The sequence below is a fragment of the Leptodactylus fuscus genome, chromosome 6, assembly GCF_031893055.1.
Source record: "Leptodactylus fuscus isolate aLepFus1 chromosome 6, aLepFus1.hap2, whole genome shotgun sequence".
Taxonomy (NCBI): Eukaryota; Metazoa; Chordata; class Amphibia; order Anura; family Leptodactylidae; genus Leptodactylus; species Leptodactylus fuscus.
This window is the reverse complement of record NC_134270.1, coordinates 132,901,625-132,923,890: the sequence shown is the minus strand read 5'-3', so window position 1 is coordinate 132,923,890 and position 22,266 is coordinate 132,901,625. Positions and strand designations below refer to the sequence as shown.

Genomic DNA, 22,266 nt, shown 5'->3' with positions numbered 1-22,266 from the left:
TTAATCCGGACACAGAGTACTGCATGTCCGACTCTGTGTCCGGATTATAAAACCCGGTTTCACGGCGGAGAGCATAAAACACTCACCGCCGCTCACGGCTGGACAGCGTTCTCACCCATTCAAATGAATGGGTGAGAGAGACTCCTGCAGGTTTCCGTCTCCTGCTCTGTTTTATGCAGGAAATGGAAACCTGCAGAACGGACACCGGGCGCAGATGTGAACGAGCCCTTAGTATTATATCTACCTGTATATTTTGTGTATTGTATGTAAACCCCCAAATGTAAAGCACCATGGAATTAATGGTGCTATATAAATAAACAATAATAATAATAACATAAATTGTTCAAAAATGTACCAAATGCAAACTATTACCTTTCAGTACAAAGTTGTTTGTATTATTGAAAGCTCTGTAAAGCCCCATTTATATGACTGTATTTTGTGGGTCCATAACTGTGTGTAATTGTAGATCCGCAGAGTATTAAGGTTAAATTACCGTGTTGGCATTTTGTAACACTATGTGGGTTTTGGGTTGCAGTTTGGGCACTCGGTCTCTAAAAGATTCGCCATCACTGGTATAGACAAAGAACAGGTGGAATTAATATAATTAGCATAAGTTGATTGGCTGTAAAGTTGTAACATAGTTCTGGCACATGGCTATTAGATAAGGCACAATAGGAGCCATATCCCATTATAGCTTCTAAGGGAGGATGAGCTATCTGGGCAGAACAAAGAAATGGAATTTAAGATGGCTACACGCTTGCCTTGGCAAGGAATCTAAAATGGAGAACAGCCACAAGCTGGCATCCTCCACATCCCTATATTAACAACTTGAAAGTTGGGAAGTATATGAGTCTGTACTTCCCACAGTAAGCACATCAGCATCTTCTTTTCAGCTAATGGTGGGCATAGCTCCCAGACCCCAGCAATTAAAACTTCTGACTTTCTATGATGAAAATACGGGTCCCAAGCTGAACCTGCCGGGGTGGCCTGGTTTGGACAATTTGGTTGAGATCCGTATAAGCTATATTTGCCAATTCTTCAGAAATATTCAGGAGGCTCTTGAAAAGCGTCCCAGACTCCTGGAAGAGTGGGCAAGTCTCCTTGGCCAAGCGGAATGCTGCCACATTCATTGAGCTATCTGTGACTTTGACCATAAAAGGGGTGTAACCAACACATTGCTTAACCACATCACGAAAAGGGACATGCACAAACCCCATAATTTTTGCAAGGTGATTTACGGGACACTCTATCAGATCCAATCTGACAAATATGGACAAGTATGGTATAAACTATGCCTATGCACTATACACTCACCGGCCACTTTATTAGGTACACCTGTCCAACTGCTCGTTAACACTTAATTTCTAATCAGCCAATCACATGGCGGCAACTCAGTGCATTTAGGCATGTAGACATGGTCAAGACAATCTCCTGCAGTTCAAACCGAGCATCAGTATGGGGAAGAAAGGTGATTTGAGTGCCTTTGAACGTGGCATGGTTGTTGGTGCCAGAAGGGCTGGTCTGAGTATTTCAGAAACTGCTGATCTACTGGGATTTTCACACACAACCATCTCTAGGGTTTACAGAGAATGGTCTGAAAAAGAAAAAACATCCAGTGAGCGGCAGTTCTGTGGGCGGAAATGCGTTGTTGATGCCAGAGGTCAGAGGAGAATGGCCAGACTGGTTCGAGCTGATAGAAAGGCAACAGTGACTCAAATAGCCACCCGTTACAACCAAGGTAGCCAGAAGAGCATCTCTGAACGCACAGTACGTCGAACTTTGAGGCAGATGGGCTACAGCAGCAGAAGACCACACCGGGTGCCACTCCTTTCAGCTAAGAACAGGAAACTGAGGCTACAATTTGCACAAGCTCATCGAAATTGGACAATTGAAGATTGGAAAAACGTTGCCTGGTCTGATGAGTCTCGATTTCTGCTGCGACATTCGGATGGTAGGGTCAGAATTTGGCGTCAACAACATGAAAGCATGGATCCATCCTGCCTTGTATCAACGGTTCAGGCTGGTGGTGGTGGTGTCATGGTGTGGGGAATATTTTCTTGGCACTCTTTGGGCCCCTTGGTACCAATTGAGCATCGTTGCAACGCCAAAGCCTACCTGAGTATTGTTGCTGACCATGTCCATCCCTTTATGACCACAATGTACCCAACATCTGATGGCTACTTTCAGCAGGATAATGCGCCATGTCATAAAGCTGGAATCATCTCAGACTGGTTTCTTGAACATGACAATGAGTTCACTGTACTCCAATGGCCTCCACAGTCACCAGATCTCAATCCAATAGAGCATCTTTGGGATGTGGTGGAACGGGAGATTCGCATCATGGATGTGCAGCCGACAAATCTGCGGCAACTGTGTGATGCCATCATGTCAATATGGACCAAAATCTCTGAGGAATGCTTCCAGCACCTTGTTGAATCTATGCCACGAAGAATTGAGGCAGTTCTGAAGGCAAAAGGGGGTCCAACCCGTTACTAGCATGGTGTACCTAATAAAGTGGCCGGTGAGTGTATATGTCACTGCAATTGGTAAGTAGGCTGTAACAAACTACAAACACCTGTGACGTTATATGTACCAACTCAGTAATATCATAGGGCTCACCTGTGGATAAATGTTTGTCCCAACCCCTATGGTATCCCCCACACAGACAGCAAGATCTCAACAATGCTTTACCAATATTTCTATTAGGTTTAGGGCGGATGTGTGGAAGTATTACGCAGGGGAGTAGGGAATTTGGCCAAAAGAGAGAAAAAGCAGTAATTTCCCCCCACCAACATTTACTTCTCATCTTAGCTCAACTATGTTGAACTTCAGAAAGTTCAAGGTTTACAGAACACTAACTTTTCTCAAGAAAGCTAACTTGTCTGTGTTCACATCTCCATTGGGATTTACAATTTTCTGTTTTATAAGAGAAAAAATAAATAATTACATTTCTAATAAGAACAGATCTGTTGTATGACTGATAATGGTATGGATCTCAATGGACTGCATTGACTATAATGGGATCCATCGTGTATCGGAATCTGTGGCTCCTAGAGGAATCTCCAACACAGATATGAATATAGACTTGTATACAATGTAATAAAGGGAAATGGGTAGGGGAAGGTTCACAGCCCACTTACTTGAACTTCTTGGATAAAGTGATTTCCATTGGGTAAATGCCAAATATACTGGGACGGAGGTTGCACGGAAGTTGAACCCATCGGCTCTGGGCAATGTCCAAGAGAAATAGGAAAAAGGAAATCCAGCTCCATTCCTTAGGTCCCTCTTAAAACATAGCTTTTATTTTACATTGGTTAAAATCCAGAGTATGTAGTGAGCACTGTCGCTCTAGATCCTTTCCATATTGCTGAGATCTAAGGAATGGAGCTGGATTTCCTTTTTCCTATTTCTCATGAACTTAGACTTTACTGCCACAAAAGAGTTTATGACTGCAGAACATCATCATACAGTGTTGGCCAAAAGTATTGGCACCCCTGCAATTCTGTCAGATAATACTCATTTTCTTCCACAAAATGATTGCAATCACAAATTCTTTGGTATTATTATCTTCATTTAATTTGTCTTCAATGGAAAACCACAAAAAGAATTGTCAAAAAGCCAAATTGGATATAATTCCACAGCAAACATAAAAAAGGGGGTGGGCAAAAGTATTGGCACCGTTTGAAAAATCATATGATGCTTCTCTAATTTGTGTAATTAACAGCACCTGTTACTTACCTGAGGCACCTAACAGGTGGTGGCAATAAGTAAATGACACTTGCAGCCAGTTGAAATGGATTAAAGTTGACTCAACCTCTGTCCTGTGTCCTTGTGTGTACCACATTGAGCATGGAGAAAAGAAAGAAGACCAAAGAACTGTCTGTGGACTTGAAAAGCAAAATTGTGAGGAAGCATGAGCAATCTCAAGGCTACAAGTCCATCTCCAAAGACCTGAATGTTCCTGTGTCTACCGTGCGCAGTGTCATCAAGAAGTTTAAAGCCCATGACACTGTGGCTAACCTCCCTAGATGTGGACGCAAAAGAAAAATCAACGCAAGATTGTGCGGATGGTGGATAAAGAACCTTGACTAACATTCAAACAAGTTCAAGCTGCCCTGCAGTCCAAGGGTACAACAGTGTCAACCCGTACTATCCGTTGGCGTCTGAATGAAAAGGGACTGTATGGTAGGATACCCAGGGAGACCCCACTGCTTAAGCCAGGCTGGAGTTTGCCAAAACTTACCCGAGAAAGCCAAAAATGTTTTGGAAGAATGTTCTCTGGTCAGATGAGACAAAAGTAGAGCTTTTTGGGAAAAGGCATCAACATAGAGTTTACAGGGGAAAAAAAGAGGCCTTCAAAGAAAAGAACACGGTCCCTACAGTCAAACATGGCGGAGGTTCCCTGATGTTTTGGGGTTGCTTTGCTGCCTCTGGCACTGGACTGCTTGACCGTGTGCATGGCATTATGAAGTCTGAAGACTACCAACACATTGTGCAGCATAATGTAGGGCCCAGTGTGAGAAAGCTGGGTCTCCCTCAGAGGTCATGGGTCTTCCAGCAGGATAATGACCCAAAACACACTTCAGGTCAGCACTAGAAAATGGTTTGAGAGAAAGCACTGGAGACTTGTAAAGTGGCAGCAATGAGTCCAGACCTGAATCCCATAGAACACCTGCGGAGAGGTCTCTTGATGGCAGTTTAGAGAAGACACCCTTCACATCTCAGGGACCTGGAGCAGTTTGCCAAAGAAGAATGGTCTAAAATTCCAGCAGAGCCTTGTAAGAAACTCATTGATGGTTACCGGAAGCGGTTGTGCTACCAAGTATTAGGCTGAGGGTGCCAATACTTTTGTCTGGCCCATTTTTGGAGTTTTGTGTAAAATGATCAATGATTTGATTTTTTTTTTCATTCTCTTTTGTTTTTTTTTCATCGCAAGCAAAATAAATGAAGATATTAATACCAAAGAGTTTGTGCTTGCAATCATTTTCTGGAAGAAACTGAGTCTTATCTGACAGAATTGCAGGGGTGCCAATACTTTTGGCCAACAATGTACATACCTCAACAGCTACATAAACCTATCATACATACCTTATATGCGGCAGAACATAGTAATACACCCCTTTGCTGCAGAAGAACATCATAATATACTCCTCTGTTGTTCTCGCACTTATAATACACACCCAAGATGCAGGAAACCTCATAATGTACACTTTACCTGCGGTGGAACATCAAAATATACAACTTAGAGACTGTAGAACCTCATAATACACATCTCAGGTACTGCAGAGCATAATAACACACACACCACTACAGATGAAGGACCTCAGCTGCTGCAGAACATCATAACTTACAACTCAGATGCTGCAGAACTTTATTACACACCTTAGATGTTGCAGAGTGAAGCAATAAGGGCTCCTGTGGTCGGGGCTTTAAATTATTAATATGAGAAGTGACCCCAGAGTTTTGTGGCCTGAAAAATCACTGATAGCATCCCTAGTAAAAGCAATGCAAGCAATTTAAGCATTAAATTGCTTACATCGCTTTTATTCCCACATCAAATCATCTTAAAAGCCTGGCCTTATACATTACAGAGTTATACATTTAGGTGGCTTACCGATCCTGAACCTCCCACAGTTCCTCCAAATGGATTTCAAGAACTATAGATGCCTATGGAGTTGGTGAAGGCTGTGAAAAGTCCAATTTAAGGGGGTTACATACACTATACACATCACAGTTGTGTGGTCTGTGGGAATAAGCAGGCTCAAAGCACCACTTGTGACTCAAACAAAGTGTCTGTAGCCCCCCAAAAACTCTGTGTGACTGATAGAAAATCTTAGTAGTTGGCTTCACACGGCCGTTTTCAGACCATCGTCCATGTATCAGCCGCATTTACTGGCCCAACTGAACTGAACCCAACACACAAACAACAGACATTTCAGTTAACATTTGTTCACATGTGAAAGTTGGTCAATGCCAATGAAATGATGACATACACTTTAATTATGGATGTGCCCGTCATGCAAATATCGGGCATAATTTTGTCAATCTAGCCCATTAACAAACTATTATAGCTGACAGCCAGCCAAAGAAGACCATTACAACCGAATTAGTTTATGTTGGCTGTATGGGGGGAATATTCCATTTTTCGCCCAGTGTTCATATGTCACATTAGCAGTCTAAAATGTTGTGTAAATCTGGTGCAGCTTTAGACTCTCTAGTCTGTAGCTGGCCTTACACATTAAGGGTGAATTCACACTACGTAACGCCGGGCGTGTATGAGAGCCGTACACGCCGGCATTACGGCAGACTGCCGAACACTTCCCATTCACTTCAATGGGAGCGCTCGTAACAGCGGCGTTTACGAGCGCTCCCATTGAAGTGAATGGGAAGTGTTCGGCAGCCCTGCTGTAACGCCGGCGTGTACGGCTCTCATACACGCCCGGCGTTACGTAGTGTGAATGCACCCTTAGATGTTAAACTGCTGACATGGCAAATTTTGAACGTTCGGTGAACAATTGTTTGTACATAAGCCTACAAATCTTCTTTCCATATATCCGACCATCAACTACAGTTGGTCACAACCAAAATCGGATGTGTTGGATTTATTCGGCCATCCGTAGTCTGTAATAATATGCATATAAGCGAAACTGACAGACCTGTGTATTGTATTGTTTTTCAGAAACCTCATCTAAAATTCACAAAAGAACTTTTTATATGTAGGATTTTTCTCTCTACATTATTCAAGTGGATTTGGGGATGAAATTCTGGAATGGAATGCAAGCACTGGTGTGAACCCAGCCTTATATAGTCAGACTTTAATCTACTAAATAGCCTGTGTTAGGGTAAATGAACTTTGATGGAATGTTCATTGCTATTTGTGGTTTGGAACAGGCATCGATGAACATTTGTTTGAGACAAAGGGTATCAGTCTAAAATCTAATGTACCGTATATACTCGAGTATAAGCCGAATTTTAAAGCCCAGTTTTTGTGCTGAAAAAGCCCCCTCGGCTTATACTCAAGTCAGCAAAAAAAAAAAAAAATTTTTATTTTTTTTTTAAAGGGGGGGGGGGGGTCTATGACCAGCATATAGAATCTCCCATAAAATAGAGCCAAAAAATAAAATAAAAAAGGAGATTTAAAGAAAATAAAAATTCTAAATCCCTCCTCTCCCTAGAATACATACAAAAGTAGAAAATGACTGTGAAACACATACACATTAGGTATCCCTGTGTCTGAAAGTGCCCAGTCTACTGAATATAGGGGATCTGCAGTGCTCCTGTTCCGTCAGGAGGAGGTTAATAGGAGCACTGCAGATACCCTACATTCAGCCAGGCTGAATTCCAAGTGGGGTAAAATAAACTCAGTCCTCAAGCTCAGGGAAGGGGCAGACAGACAACCAAAACACCCCCTCCCCTTCCTCAGCATCTACTGCACCCAAAAACTCCGACCATTTTAATTTTTGAAATTTTCCAGTAGCTGCTGCATTTCCCCCCTAGGCTTATACTCGAGTCAATAAGTTTTCCCAGTTTTTTGTGGTAAAATTAGGGGCCTCGGCTTATATTCGGGTCGGCTTATATTCGAGTATATACGGTATATATTTATGCCACCCCTTAATTGGCTTACTTGGAGCCAAAATTTTGCCGCAGTTTACTGCATTTTCTGAATAGAGCCCTGTCAATTTTCCTGTAACTTCATACCTGCTTGTCTGGAAAAAAAATGATCTCACACTAGATACTAAAATGCACCAAGATGCATCAAAAAAGTTACATTTTGGTGTCTTTTATGCCAGAATCCATTCATATCTATTCATAGTAAATCTACGTCTATGTCTTTTCAAACTGAGCAATATCTGGGGAAAAAAACCTTCAGTCCAGTGTTATCCATAATAGTCATTTTTCAAAATCTAAGAGGTTGTAAATTGTATTAACATCTTCAGAACATTAAAAAATTGTCTTGATAAGCAAAATCCATAAAAGGAAATGTTCAGACAATACACAGGGGACTGAACGTGATACACTTATTAAGGAGGCTTCCTGCTGCTCAGTATAAATGCGCCATCACTCCCTCACTGAAGACTGCCAGAAATCCAGGAGCAATGTGGATGCTGCTCTTGTATCTCCTTGTGGGTATGTATAATGCTTTCTATGTATTCATATGGTTTCTGCAGCAATGTAGTGTTTTCTGCTTGACAGTGTGGATTACATTGTGTCTGCCAGGATTATCTGGTAAGAAGGACCTGTATATCTGCTGACATCTGTTCTAGCAAATGCTTGTATTCTCTATGTAATAATCATACTGGATCATTAGAATTATATGTCGTTATGGTATTCCTCCCGATAATGAATGAATACATCGACTAAGGAATGTTACCCACACTTGCCAGCTCTCCTGGGTTGCCCAGGAGACTACCAAAAACTGGGCAATCTTCCAGACTTCAGAAAAAGCAGGCAAATCCTCAAGACGTCACTGTTATATAACCTTACCATTCCTGAACCCATCTTCACTCCTGACACATGGACCAACATCAGCACATTGTTTTCAGAGCAGTGAATGAAGAAAGGTGAGTATCTACAAGACAACTCGGAGGTTTGTATAATGGAGTAATCTGGCTTGAGGTGTGTATAAAGGGGCAGTCTGGGGGGTCTGCAATAAGGGGAGGGGGGTCTGAGATTTGTATGTTTTTTAACTGAGATTTTCCAATAAGCCAAACAACACAACAAAAAAAGAAACACTATGTACAAGTCAGTGGGATCCATGAGATATGTTATAACATACAATGAAGTACAATGTGATGTTTATCATATAATAAGACGGTAGGTACGTAGATAATAAAAACGATCCATATACAGCCCAAAGTGGGATTCCAGTTCCTTACAATGGTGTCAATTGTTTACAGGGTGCAATTGTGTTAGTAAATACCAACAATCCAAAGAAAAACCTATGAATGCTCTGGTCTGAATCAGAACAGTTGCGCCAACCCATCCCAGCCCTGGAGGGCTCTATACCTACCTCCAGGTCATGGAGACAAAGCACTGTTTGATGTCTTTTCTCCATGTTTTGGGGCGGCAATACGGTTATGAAACTTTCCCACTTTTGAAAGAAGGATCAACTTTACTTTCTCCTCTACCGAGTCCAAAAAGTCACCACCCTGTGCCAGAATTGTTATACCACAGGGCAGTCCCACAAGCACCCGGGGCAGTTCTATATTTTTTTAACAAGTCTCATCGGGGGTCTGTATTTACTTAGGGGTCTGGGATCTGTAGGGAGTGTGTTTACCTAAAGGAGTTTGTTCTGGCATCTGTATTAGTATAGGGATTCTGAATTTATTTGGGGGCCTGCAAATTTTTTTATGGCAACTGAGGGGGTCTGAATATGTTTGGTCTAGTATGCAGTATTTATGGGATATGGTCTGGGGTCTGTATTTGTGTACAGGGTCTGCAGTTATGTACATGGTCTGTATTTTTATATGGGGTCCAATATGTGGTCTGTATTTGTTCATAGGTTTTGATCTGTAACAGTTCATGTGGGTGTAGTATTATTCATTTTGTGGTGCTCCAAGGTACAAGGACTGGAGGTTGTATACGGTATATACTTGTCTGGTCTGTGCTCTGCATAAAGGGAGTTTTTGAATTAAAAGAAGACCTGGTTTGGGGTCTGTACTAAAGGGGATCTGGTGTGTGGTCTTTATAATAAAGGTCTTTTTTTTGGGGGGGGGGGGCTCTCTGTAAATCTGTATTAATTAGTCTGTAATGGCTGTATTTACTATTTGTGACTCAAATGCTATAGGTTGGGGCGTATCTTATATAAATGGGTGGACCATAAGGCCAAAAACTTTCTACTCCGCTTTTTGATATCCGATGTCAAATATGGTGTTACTATTCTCTTTGGTGTCCCTACAAATTCTGACACTGTTCACACTGACTGGACAGACTAACTAGAGGAATGGCACAGATCCACCATGATATTTCTATCATTCTCAAGGCTGTGGTTAATGTACTTATAATTTTAGCTGTATAGGGCCAGTTTGTACCAATACGGCTTTTTAGAGATATCGCACATTTTTATTTTAGAAAATATTTGTTCACATTTAACCTAAGTCAAAAAATGTATTAAAATCGCCACATTTGTTGCGGTCATCGCTAATACTATCCATTATCTCTCTTCCCATCTAGATAACCTCCCAGGAGCATTGCTACATCAGACATGCAAGCAGTACGATGTGATCGAGTATCTCAATATAACGGAACGTGAACATCAGCTATTAATGACAATGCCTAAAAATGACTGGACAAAGCCATTAATAATCACAGTGGACATAGTATTTATTTCCATCCTGGCTGTGGTAAGATCATATTCTAGGGAACAAGAAAATTAAAGGAATATTCAGCTTATTTGCAGTTACTCCCCTATCCACACAATAGGAGGTGTCAGCTGGGACCTCCGGTGAACATTAGAATTAGAGTCCAAAAGCTGGTTGTCCATGCATTGCTTTAAAGGTTCCTCAGTTCCCCCTCATGTAGTATAATGGCCCTCACATTTCAGTGCCCCACATATCATATAATGACCCCCACAGTGTCCCTCTCATGTAATATAATGGCCTCCACATTTAAAATAGAACCTCCCACAGTGCCATAGCAGCCCCCATATAGTATAATGTCCCATAGTGGCCCCCATACTTGTATAATCTCCCGTAGTGGCCCCTCCATAGAGTATATTGTCCCATGAAGGCCCCTCTATACAGTATAGAGCCCTATAATGGCCCTTCCATACAGTATACTATCCTATAGTGGCCCCCACACAGTATAATGCCCCATAGAGGCCCAATACAGTATAATGCCCCATAGCGGCCCCATACAGTGTAAGGCCCCATAGTGGGCTCTGCATGAAGTATAATGTCACACAGTGGCCCCCATGCAACTACATCAATTAAATCACACATACATAGAGATTTTCTTACAATATTGGCTTCAGCCAAACCCACATTTTTCTAGAGTTCATCCAAATCCAAATTACACACAAACTACAATTATACTCCGAGGGTCTCTTTGGACCCATAGAGTAATATTAGCAGAAGCCACAGGGAAGTAAACAAACATAAAACAGTGTTACTTACCTGTCCTGAGCTCCGGTGCTGCTCCTCATGACCTCTGGCCTACAGAGTTGACATCAGGCAGTCACATAGGGTATGCGTCATTACACTACGTGACCCATGTGTACGCCAGAGGAGCACGGGGAGCCGCACCGGACCCCAGGACAGCTAAGTAACACTGTTTATAAGCTTGATACCTCCCTGTGGCCTCTGCTAATATTACTCTGCTGGTCTGAAGAGGTCCTCAGATTATAATTGTAGTTTATGTGTAGATTTTAAGGACACATTGATCCAGGGTTTTATACTGACTGCCAGATTTGGAGTCGGGAAGGAATTTTTTCCCCTGAAATAGGGCAATTGGCATAAGCCTCATGGGTTTTTTTTTTGCCTTCCCCTGGATCAACACTGTAGGGATTGTAGGGTTATAGGTTGGACTTGATGGACTAATGTCTTTATCCAACCTCATCAACTATGTAACTATGTAACTATGTAACTATGTGATGATGTATCTTATTTAGGGAAAGATTAGATATTTGATTTATTTTTACATTTATCTTTGGACCCCCCTTTCCCCAGGGGTCTTGAACCCCAAGGGGTCTGATTGCTAATGTAATAACTGCAATGCTAATGCACTGCAATGTAAAGTAAAATATATACTGTAGACTTCGATTACAGGCTGCTTTGGCAGCCTGTAATAGAAGGTCAGGTTTGACTAAGGCATCAGAAGGGTTTATACAGCGGAAACCCAACAGGTATGGTGGCCCCATAGGATCTGAGTGGTCACCATGATTAAAGTCCAGACATCTGCTGTAATAATACGGTAGATGCAAAAGAAAAAAAAAAGTGTAAAGCTACACAATTTTGTACAATGACTTCACTCTATTTTGTATGAACAGTATATACTTCTTAATTTTAAAATATATTGGAAAATTGAAGATATTGAGACCACAAAAGTCATCCTGAGAACCTTTCCACTTGACTGGATGCTCTTTGACCCAGTCAAAGCAGTTCTCATAGCTACTTTCAAGGGTAATGACCAGGCCATTTAATATAGACAAACAATCTGCATTAAACTCCCTACCTGTGTGTGTTTGGATTATTCTTGGCTATACTGAATCAATCTACCTGAGAGAGCAACTTTATCACAGTGCTCCATTCAGACAGGGGAATGGGATCCCCATTCTCATGTTTGGTACAGGTCCTAGTGGTCATCCCCACAACTGGTCTGCAAAATAGTCCCGTTTATATAAACGTTAAAGGCAGTCGACACTGACAATTTGGGGAGACCCTAACTCCTGACAATTTTGGTGAGACTGGACAACAATTTTATGTGTCAGGAGAAAGAAGGATCAGCCATGTTCCATTGTCAACATGCCCAACCCTTTGTACTTGGTGCAGGTAGTAGGCTGCTAGATAAGAGGCCACCATTGGCGGTCAGTGGCTTACTCCCATCTCACCATTGAGAACACATTGCTCTCAACCAAGCTAAATATGCATGTGTGTTGGAAAGTTGGGAAGAATGGATGAGATTTGGGCCAAATGCTATTGAAGGGTTATGAACTCCTTTAATCCCAAAGATTTCTAGCATGTAGTAAATAATCTGTTATCATGTGTCCATTTTACTTCCACAGGTTGAGAAGACACAGACGATAACTACATATTTTTGGATTTACTTGGTAAATAGATTTTTTTTTCAAATGATTTATTATGTCTTTGTTAAAAACATTTGCTTTTTTGCTTTCTAAATATAACTATTTATCTGTAGACATGGAAAAATGATTTTTTATCATGGGACCCTGAACAATTCTGTAATATAAGCCATACAACAATTCCATTGTCCTACTTCTGGGTGCCGGACCTCTACTACGTTGAACAGTAAGAAACGTATTCTAAGACCCCGATTATGAATCGATCTGACATGAGTATATTTTTGGTTCATATGCTGTCTATTTGTATAATGGAGCACACAAACACATCCATAGTAGTATCTGCTGCAATTCACAACACCATATTTCCATATTGAAAAAAAGTTGTGTGAACCCGGCCTCGGCCATCAATGTTAGAAACTGGATAACCCCTTTAACTTTAACCATCTGTGGATTAAAATTTTGTAAAGTTTTAGTTTCAATCTACTTCTGTCCTCAGAGTTATTGAGGATTCGACCTCTTGGATGAAGTATGCCAACCTAAGCCATGACGGCACGATTACAGCTGTTAAACCCACGCATTTGTCAAGCACATGTATTTTGGACTTTTACTACTTTCCATTTGATGTTCAGACATGTTCTGTAACCCTTATCAGTGCCATGCATAAAGGTGAGTCGCCTTGTTAAGTCATTGTGCAACACAATTTTAGATGTTCTCAATGGATACCAAATAAGATCCCAAATTCTTACTATACACAGCTGAGGTGTCTTTGCTGCTATTCCATAATGCAAGAATTTGTGTCTTAAACATGTATGTCAAGTCCTTTTACAAAATACTTTTTATGCATATTTTTATTTGCTCAAACTCTCAAGATTTTCATTTCAGCATTTCTGTAAATTTCTTGGAATTTGAAAGTAGTCTCTATCCAAAATCCAACCCCACAGATAGTTTAGTATCACCTGAAACAGTGTTTTCCCCTTGTAAATCGGTGCCTCTATTGCTGATGGCATGTTGCAAAAGAGACACAGATTCACAAGGGGAAAACACTGTTTGATTCAGGTGACCCTAACTTATCTATTTGCAAGGCTCAGTTAATATCTTGGCTTCTGGTGACAGACTCCCTTTAATTTCCCGAGATTATTTGTATATATACAGTACACATGGATATATTGTCCCAACTCTCCTTTCCTGTATCATATAAAGGTATCACAATCTTGTACTTTCTAGAAAATAGTCTTATATTGACGTCTCAGAAGAATTCCTCTGACGTGAACAGTGAACGTCTTAAGTACTTTGTTGACAATGGAGAGTGGCATCCACTGGAAGTAACGGTGGAATATAAACCACAGGATGGCTACTCAAGGCTCTTATACACGGTAATGGGATTTACAGTTACAGTTTCCCCTAAACCATTTTGGCTCGCGTTAATATGTTTATATTATTTATTATATATTAGTTTAAATCTATAAATCTGGTTGTAGATGTTATATTAATTGTAAAAGTGGTATTCTAGTGGGAATAAAATTTGCGGCAATGGCCAAAGTAGGTAAAACTTTTTTACAACAACGAATACTCTCAAGTCCCTTTTACTGTATGTCCCTGTTCTCACACTGCTCTGCTCACAGCTGGTCTCCACTTCCAGCTCCTGTTTCAACACACAGACAATGCCCACAATCAGTTTTTGGCTAAGAGGGCATTGTCCGGCACATCCTCTGTGCCTAGATGGGACCAGGAAACAGAGATCTGGGCAATGCTGGAACAATACGATTGATGGTTTAGCTAATTCTTCAAGTACTACACACAGTGGTGTAGCTAGAAATGGCTGAGCATTTGACATGGGGACCCCCCTCTCTCCCCCTGACCCCAACCAATCCCCACCCAGGGGAGGATACAAACATTAAAAACAATGTTACCTGCCTCTCCCTGGCTCTGGCACACTCCCCACTGATTTTGGAGATGTTCAATGTTGGAACAGGCATTACGGAATCATCATTATTTGTTGCGACGCAGGCCTGACCCACATGACGTCTAGGAACATCACCAAACAAGCCTGCGGAGAGGTAAGTTACAGTGATATTTATGTTCCCTCACTTCCCCTGGGTCTCCAATCATTATACTCTGGGACTTGAAAAGACCCCAAAGTATAATTATAGCAGTGTTTGTTAGGGTTTGTGGGCCCAAGGCCTCACTTACTGATCCCCTCTCCTGATCACAGTCGCCTCCACAGAAGGAGAAGCGCAGGCCGCTGTGAGCAGGAGTGGGAATCGGTTAGTAAATAGAGCTCATTGCCTCCTAGATTTACTCCAGCAGGTAACATACTATAAAAAAACAAACATCAGAGGCCCACCGGGCCCCCTAATGACCCGGGCCCTGTGGCAGCCACAACCGTGGTAGTTACGCCCCTGACTACACAAAATAGTAAGGATAAGGAATAGAATGGAAGATTATAAGGATAATCTGTTTTCCCTTAGCACAAACAGCAGCACAAGATGGGGTATTCCTGCCCCTGTGTGCTGTTAGGTGGAACTTTTAATTAGCTAACAGTTTTTCCCCCTATAAGAGGCTGGAGAGACCTCCTCCCCCTGTGTTAGTATAAAAGGCAATATAACAATAGAAACATTACCATAAACAATAGGAGGGAGGCTTGTGCTGCTGTTTGGGCTAAGGGAAAACAGATTATCCTTATAATCTTCCATTCCACCTACGCCCAACAGCAGCACAAGATGGGGAACTAGCAAGTATAATACCAACTAGGGCGGGAGATCTTGGCAAACAGATGCCAAGACAGAATGTCTGAAGGCTGCGGCCTCTGAGCTGCGCCAGTCCAATCTGCAGTGTCTGGCGAACATCAAATGAGAACTCCAGGAAGCAGCGGAACATATCTGCTCTAAGGAGAGCGAGCGTCTTTCTGCCCAGAAGTTGGTCCAGCTCTGGTAGCGTGGGCACGCACAAATTCCGGTACTGGTAGGTCTTGAGCGTGAAGAGAGCAAGCGATGGCCTCCCTGATCCATCTTGACAGGGTGGCTTTAGAGGCTTTAACACCTTTGTTATGGCCATAGGTATTGATGAGCAGGTTTTTCTAAAGGAAGCTGTACGATCCAAATATATGCGCAATGCTTTGACCAAGTCCAACTTGTGCATCCTCTCCTCCAACTCAGAAGTGGCAGCGATATCACTTGATTTATATTACCAAAGGTAGGGACCTTAGGTAAAAATCCCTGGATGAACCTAAGTTGAACCCTATCAGGGAAAAAAGTAATGAATGGCTCCAAGGCAGCCAAAGCTTGTAATTCTCCAACCATTTTGGCAGAGGTAATTGCCAACAAGACGGTTACCTTGTAGGAGAGATATCTCCAGTCCACTTCTGTTAAGGGTTCAAAGGGGGGAGAACAAAGCCCCTGGAGAACCGCAGCCAAGTCCCATTGCGGGACAGGGGGCTGTACCTGAGGGCGGAGCCTAGAGGCCCCTCTAAGGAATTGCTTTATTAGAGGATTTTGTGATAACCGGGTCCCCAGAAGAGCGGAAAGTGCTGAAACATGAACCTTCAGGGTAGCTGGAGTTAGCCCCTTATCCAGGCCACTCTGTAGGAACTCCAAGACCGATTCGATAGCAGAGTTGTTAAGCTACCTATCCACACACCAATCTTGAAATATCCGAGAGATCCTTTGGTAACTCCTGTTAGTTGAATCCGCTCTTGAATGGGCCAAAGTTCTTAGAACGGCCTGGGCCAATCCTCTATCTCTGCATACGGTGCAGTCAACCTCCAGGCAGTGAGGTTGAACCTGTCCAGGTCCAGGCAGGGCTGTCTGTTTAGAGTTACCAGGTTTTGGACTTGTGGAAGCCTCCAGTAGGTCCCTGGACTCATCAAGATGAGGTGGGTAAACCATGCCCTCTTTGGCCAGAACGGCGTGATCACCATTGCCGAAGTCTGGTCGTGCCTGAGTTTCACCAATACCTTCGGAATCATGGGAATCGGACGAAAAACGTATGCTAGTTTGAACCTCCAAGGTATTGACAGGGCATCTACTGCCAAAGGATTGTTTTCCCGGTAGAGGGAGCAAAACTTCCTCACTTTGGCGTTGTACTGGGTGGCCATCAGATCCACCTTGGGGAGACCCCAAATCTCGGTGAGATGATGAAAGATGTCTGGATTTAGGGAACATTCACCTGCCGTCACCAGGCCTCTGCTTAGCTGATCCGCAAGGATATTCAGCCGACCTCGAATATGAACTGCTGATAGTTGTGAAAGATTCCTCTCCACCCAGGAGAATATTAGATTCGTCACCTGCAGAAGCGAGGGTGATCTGGTTCCCCGCTTGTTTGTTGATATATTGGACTGCTGTTAAGTTGTCTGTTCTCGCTCTCACAGCTTTCCCTTGCAGGTGGGGTGCACACATTAGAAGCGCACGGTGCACCGCAGTGAGCTCTCGCCAGTTGGACGAATGAGCCTTCTCTAGCTGGTTCCAGGTCCCACGTACCGGGGTCTCCCCCAGAACCGTGAACCTGTGAGGAAGGCATCTGTGGTCAACAGGGTCCAGGATGTCTGGACCGTGGACTTCCAGTCTCTGAGCTGGGACCACCAAGCCAGTGATCGACGGGTTCTGATGGATAACTGGATAGGCTTCTGTAGCCCTGAAGGACTGTGGTTCCAGACTCTCTGGATCTCGCACTGTAAGGGGCGCATGTGCCATAGGGCCACAGAACTGCCTTGATGGCTGCGGACATGAGACCTAGGAGCTTCATGGCAGTCCTGATAATAACCTTCTGGGCTATGGACAGGTGATGAGCTGCTTGACCAATCTTCTCCTTCCGAGGAAGAGGCAGGGAGATAGTCATGCTGAGAGAATCCAGGATAAACACCAGAAATTGAATCCGGGTAGATGGAACCACTACTGACTTCTGCCAGTTTATTAGCCAGCCCAGCTCTTTTAAAGAAAGCCACAGTGGATTCCAACTGTGTGACAAGAACCTCCTTTGACCGGGCTTTTAGGAGCCAGTCATCTAGGTATGGGACAATAAAGATCCCTTGGAGGCGCAGGGTGGCTACGACCGGGGCCACTACCTAGGGATCGTTCACCTCTGCGCCCGGTCTCCGTTCATGCAGGTTTCCGTTTCCTGCACAAAACTGAGCAGGAGATGGAAACCTGCAGGACTCTTTCAAACCCATTCATTTGAATGGGTTTCAAAGATGTCCAGCCGTGAGCGCCGGTGAGGATTTTATGCTCTTCGCCACAAACCGTTTTTTTTTTTAAATCGGACACAGAGTCGGACATGCAGTACTCTGTGTCCAGTTTAAAAAAAACGGTTTCACGATGGAAAGCATAAAACGCTCACCAGCGCACACGGCCGGACCTGGTCTGACAGCTTGCTGTCTTCTGGATGCAGAAGACGGAAAGCTCAGAACGGACTCCGGGCGCTAGTGTGAACCTAGCGTTAGACAAGAGACTGCAGTATAAACATAGATCTTTCTCTCAGAAAGGAAGAGAAAGAGAAAAAAGGATCTAAGACACCTTACTCTAAACCATAGAGGAGGCCACAGCCTCCTCCACCTGTCCAGTCACACAGGACAGAAAAAAACACAGGGGGGAAGGAGGTCTCTCAGCTTCTTATAAGGGGAAAACTGTTAGCTAATTAAAAGTTCCACCTGTCCTAACAGCACACAGGGGCAGGAATACCCCATCTTGTGCTGCTGTAGGGCGTAGGGGGAAAAAAAAGAGATGTAGGAACTAGTTAGGGTTTGGAAATAAAGTTCATATTTTATCATCTTCATTTGGATTTTATATATTTGTAACTCCCCAGGCGACCATACAGAGAGAATCGAGCCTATACATACTTGCCTTAATCTTACCTTCCATGGCTCTTCTGGTTCTGGACCTGTTAAGTAACTTTGTTCCCAAAGCATACAATGAAAAAATCGGCTTCAAGATCACTTTGCTCTTGGGCATATCTGTTCTCATGCTCCTCCTGAATGATTTCTTGCCTGCATCCTCTGATCAACCTCCTATAATTGGTAAGGGGGACATGACTGCTTTCACTGATACTTTAAAATAAAGGTAAAATGCACTTTTCTATATTTTCATAGAAACATTTTGTATGTCCTCAAGTAAAGCTTCTGGCTGTAAAAGAATGTCTTACATTCAAGGGATCACAGATGATATCTGCTCTGGTTCAAATTGTTCACATTTCTTTTTCTTTCTTGACTGCTTCTTTTTCGCCATGACTGCTTCTCCCAACAACTGCAGAGCTTGCTGTCCAGACATTTTTGGCATCTCTTCTCTGTATCCCATTCCCATTCTCTATAGCAACACAACCCCAGTTGTTTAACACGTTATCCAGATGCTACCACCAATAACAAGCCTGCTGCTTTCCCAGGTGCCCATTGACGTACCTATATGTCTGCCCAATGCTTTATAGTACCAAAATTCTAGTGCTGGAGAAGTAGGATACAAATAAATGCAGGGGCAGAAAATGATGTGTAACAGACCCCCAACAAAGTACGAAAATAAATTAGACACCAGACTAGATCCTAAAACTAATCAAACTCCACACCAAAGCCCTACAATAACTCTAACCTCAGACCAAATCCACAATTAATTCAGACTTGAGAACAGACCACAAAATGAATGAGTTCCCAGACCAATCTCAAATTTAATGTGACCTGAGATACCATATAGAGCCAAGATTTGTTGCTAAAGATGAAACAATTCTAGACTGTAGCAATCCAAGTTTCTTATTCACGACACCGCTACCATCAAAAGAGATGCTAGTAGACTGTCAAAGGCAGGACACGTAATGAGTGCAGATTTCAAATTTCCTTCTGTTAAGTGCCTGAAACTGGTGAGTACAGAGACAGGGGTGTGTAATGAAGGTGCCATCGGTGTCTGGATGTTGGAGAAGGAAGCCGTAGGAGCTACTTATGCTTGTAAGGGGATCAAACAATCCTCTCTAATGGAGGTCATACTGAGTTGCAGCAATATTTCTACCTGGGTGCATGCTTGTTTTTCTCAATGAATGTATTTTCAATGTGAATGGCGGCAAAATTGGCAATCACCTATCTCTTGATCCTTTAAAATAGGATCTTCAGGAAAATTAACATAGTTGATCTAACAGTTTCCATAGAGGATATCAATGACCTTCATCATTTGTGATCTCATAGAATGACTGAATTATGGGCTTATGATCTGCTTATCCCTGTGTTATCTGTGCATTTATAGATTTCTCCTCTGTTGTGTTGCAGTAATATTCTTTATCGGTACAATGAGTCTCATGGCTATTGGGATCGTAGAAACCATATTCATTACATACATTGGAGGTAGAACCCAAAAGTCAGATAAGACTGCTGCTGGGACATTCCCATTATATCAAGGTACTATAGTCATACTTCATATGTATAAGGATAATGATGTGGTCAAGGACTTTTCAGCCTAAGGATTCATTTACAGTTTAATGGTCACAGACTGCAGCAATTTTTTTAACACATTAAAAAAGACAGAAATCTGAGGAAATGATAGATTTTGGCATTTGATTAAATAAATAAATTAAGCCATCATAGTTATCTAATGGCTCAGCAAGGAAAGGAAGCCATGATGGTAACGTGAACAGAGCAATGTACATGCGCATAGAAGAAAAAAAAATCTTAGAATTTCTAATACTGAAAATTTACTACAGTACAGTGATAAACCGCCATAGCTTATCCAGAATAAACCAATAGCAGGCCAGGGGAACCACACTAGTACCCCATGATCAATTTGTGGGGTACCAGTGGGGTGACATAGGGAGTCTGCTCCCTCCTTCTAACCCATAACTTTGCATTGGTCCCTCTTACAACTCCATAAAATACATTGTCCAGTCACATTAATGTGACCACCTGTCAAAATCCAGAATAACCACCTTTGGCAGAGCGGACTGCTGCGAGGCGTGCAGGAAGAGAGGGGATGTTGCGATGATGATCACTGGGGTGTTGAGCCATGCCAAATCCAGTACGTGACCAGCTGCGCTATACGCGGTTGAGCATCCATGGCACGAACAACCCGATCGAGGTGGTCCCACATATTCTCGATTGGGTTCAAGTCCAGGGAATTTGCTGGCCAAGGGAATAAAGTAAACTCATCCTGGTGCTTCTCCAACCACGCACGTACACTGCGAGCTTTATGACACGTCGCATTGTCCTGCTGGTAGATGCCATCATCCTGAGGAAAAGCAATTCGCATGTAGGGGTGAACATGGTCTGCAAGAATAGATGCATACTTGTGTTGATCCATCGTGCCTTCCACAATGATGAGTGCACCCAGATGGCTGATGACACGTGCCTTCTGCGATTGGTTATTTAATGTTGACGACAAAAGTAGGCAGTGGTCACATTAATATGACTGGACTGTGTATCTAACTATGACCATATAGAAGTCCAAATTAGTGCAAGTGGTATATGAACCGGCTTAGAGAATGACACAGTCACATTTAGAATAATGTTTTTAAAATGGATCCTGAATCTTTAATGGAGGAAGGGGTGAGGTTTTTATACAGTATATTGTAGTTGTGCTTATACAATGTATATACAAAGAGAAGGTGCGTTTTGTATAACTGACATAATATGATTGGGTATAAAGTTGTCACATAACTTTTAGATAAGGCACAGAAAACACCATATTATTATGAGAAGCTTTCTTCTAGGAGGATGAGCTGTCTGGACAGCACCCAGGAAAGCAGTGTAAGATGGAGGGCAGGCACAAGCTGGTATCCTCCTCAGTGATGTATAACAGTAGGGCCTGTAAGTCTAAGTTTCTGATTGTTGTTTTTAAGGTTTTTTTTTTTTGCCTTCTAAGGACTCCTGCTGAAGTCTAGCTGCAATGAAGATGAGTTAAAGGAAGAGGAGCCGGTACCAGAAGATGGAGTAGCCTCAGCACTAGAAAAGATCTGCAGAGATATGCACATGGTGAGGCAACAGATCCTTTCTCTGCAAAGAAAGGAAAATCTGGAGGCAGAACGTGAAAAGTTCCAGGAAAGGATAGAGAAGTTTGTGTTTTATGGCCATACAGTGCTTGTTATTACTTTTTATATGTTAGTTTTCTTTAAGTGGAAATGGTGACTAAAATGTCAGAAGGGGACATGGCATGCCACAGCAAGGTTAAGGAGTTGTTGGAATACAAAGTGCATTAGAAATCTGCTTGGCACCATACAATGACCAAGCTAAAAACAAAACAAAACCTTTAAAGCCTTAAAGTAAGTCTGCAGGTCTAAAATGCCTCTCAAATCAATAATATTGCCGAGTAGGGGCCTTTAAGAGGAGCAGAAACACACCATTGTGGTAACAAACTGATGAAGCACTGTGGAGATAATTCTCTTTTATGGATATGTAACCCAGCCTGCAAGTGCACCAGTATTGGGCCTGATTTCCTTACCTACAATAGAGTTACTGGCAGATGCTGAAAACATCATCCAGCATAAAAAGGAGGTATTGCTATACAATTCCAAATACACATGTATTGCAGTCTAAGGAACTTGCAATCAAATGACTGCAGGTTGAAGCCAAC

The 22,266-nt window shown here is 42.5% G+C and overlaps 1 protein-coding gene across 3 annotated transcripts; it reads left to right on the top strand.

The window, feature by feature from the left end:
- Positions 1-8,045: 8,045 nt before the first annotated feature.
- Positions 8,046-22,266, top strand: LOC142209702 (5-hydroxytryptamine receptor 3A-like). Of its 3 annotated transcripts, none has more exons than XM_075278739.1 (9): positions 8,046-8,127; positions 10,174-10,343; positions 12,722-12,766; positions 12,856-12,965; positions 13,236-13,405; positions 13,964-14,112; positions 18,536-18,746; positions 19,974-20,102; positions 21,559-22,266. In XM_075278739.1, exons 1-9 carry the CDS (start codon positions 8,097-8,099, stop codon positions 21,819-21,821), a joined length of 1,278 nt encoding a protein of 425 aa, XP_075134840.1. In that variant the 5' UTR covers positions 8,046-8,096; the 3' UTR covers positions 21,822-22,266. The 3 variants fall into 3 exon arrangements, with proteins under 3 accessions (XP_075134840.1, XP_075134841.1, XP_075134842.1); XM_075278740.1 differs by lacking the exon at positions 8,046-8,127 and adding an exon at positions 8,441-8,561; XM_075278741.1 differs by lacking the exon at positions 8,046-8,127 and adding an exon at positions 8,441-8,587.

Coding starts and splice junctions, on each gene's coding strand:
- LOC142209702 (XM_075278739.1), top strand. CDS start 8,097: ATGTGGATGCTGCTCTTGTATCTCCTTGTGG. Junction 12,966..13,235: donor GACCTCTACTACGTTGAACA/GTAAGAAACGTA, acceptor TTCTGTCCTCAG/AGTTATTGAGGATTCGACCT. Junction 20,103..21,558: donor GACATTCCCATTATATCAAG/GTACTATAGTCA, acceptor TTGCCTTCTAAG/GACTCCTGCTGAAGTCTAGC.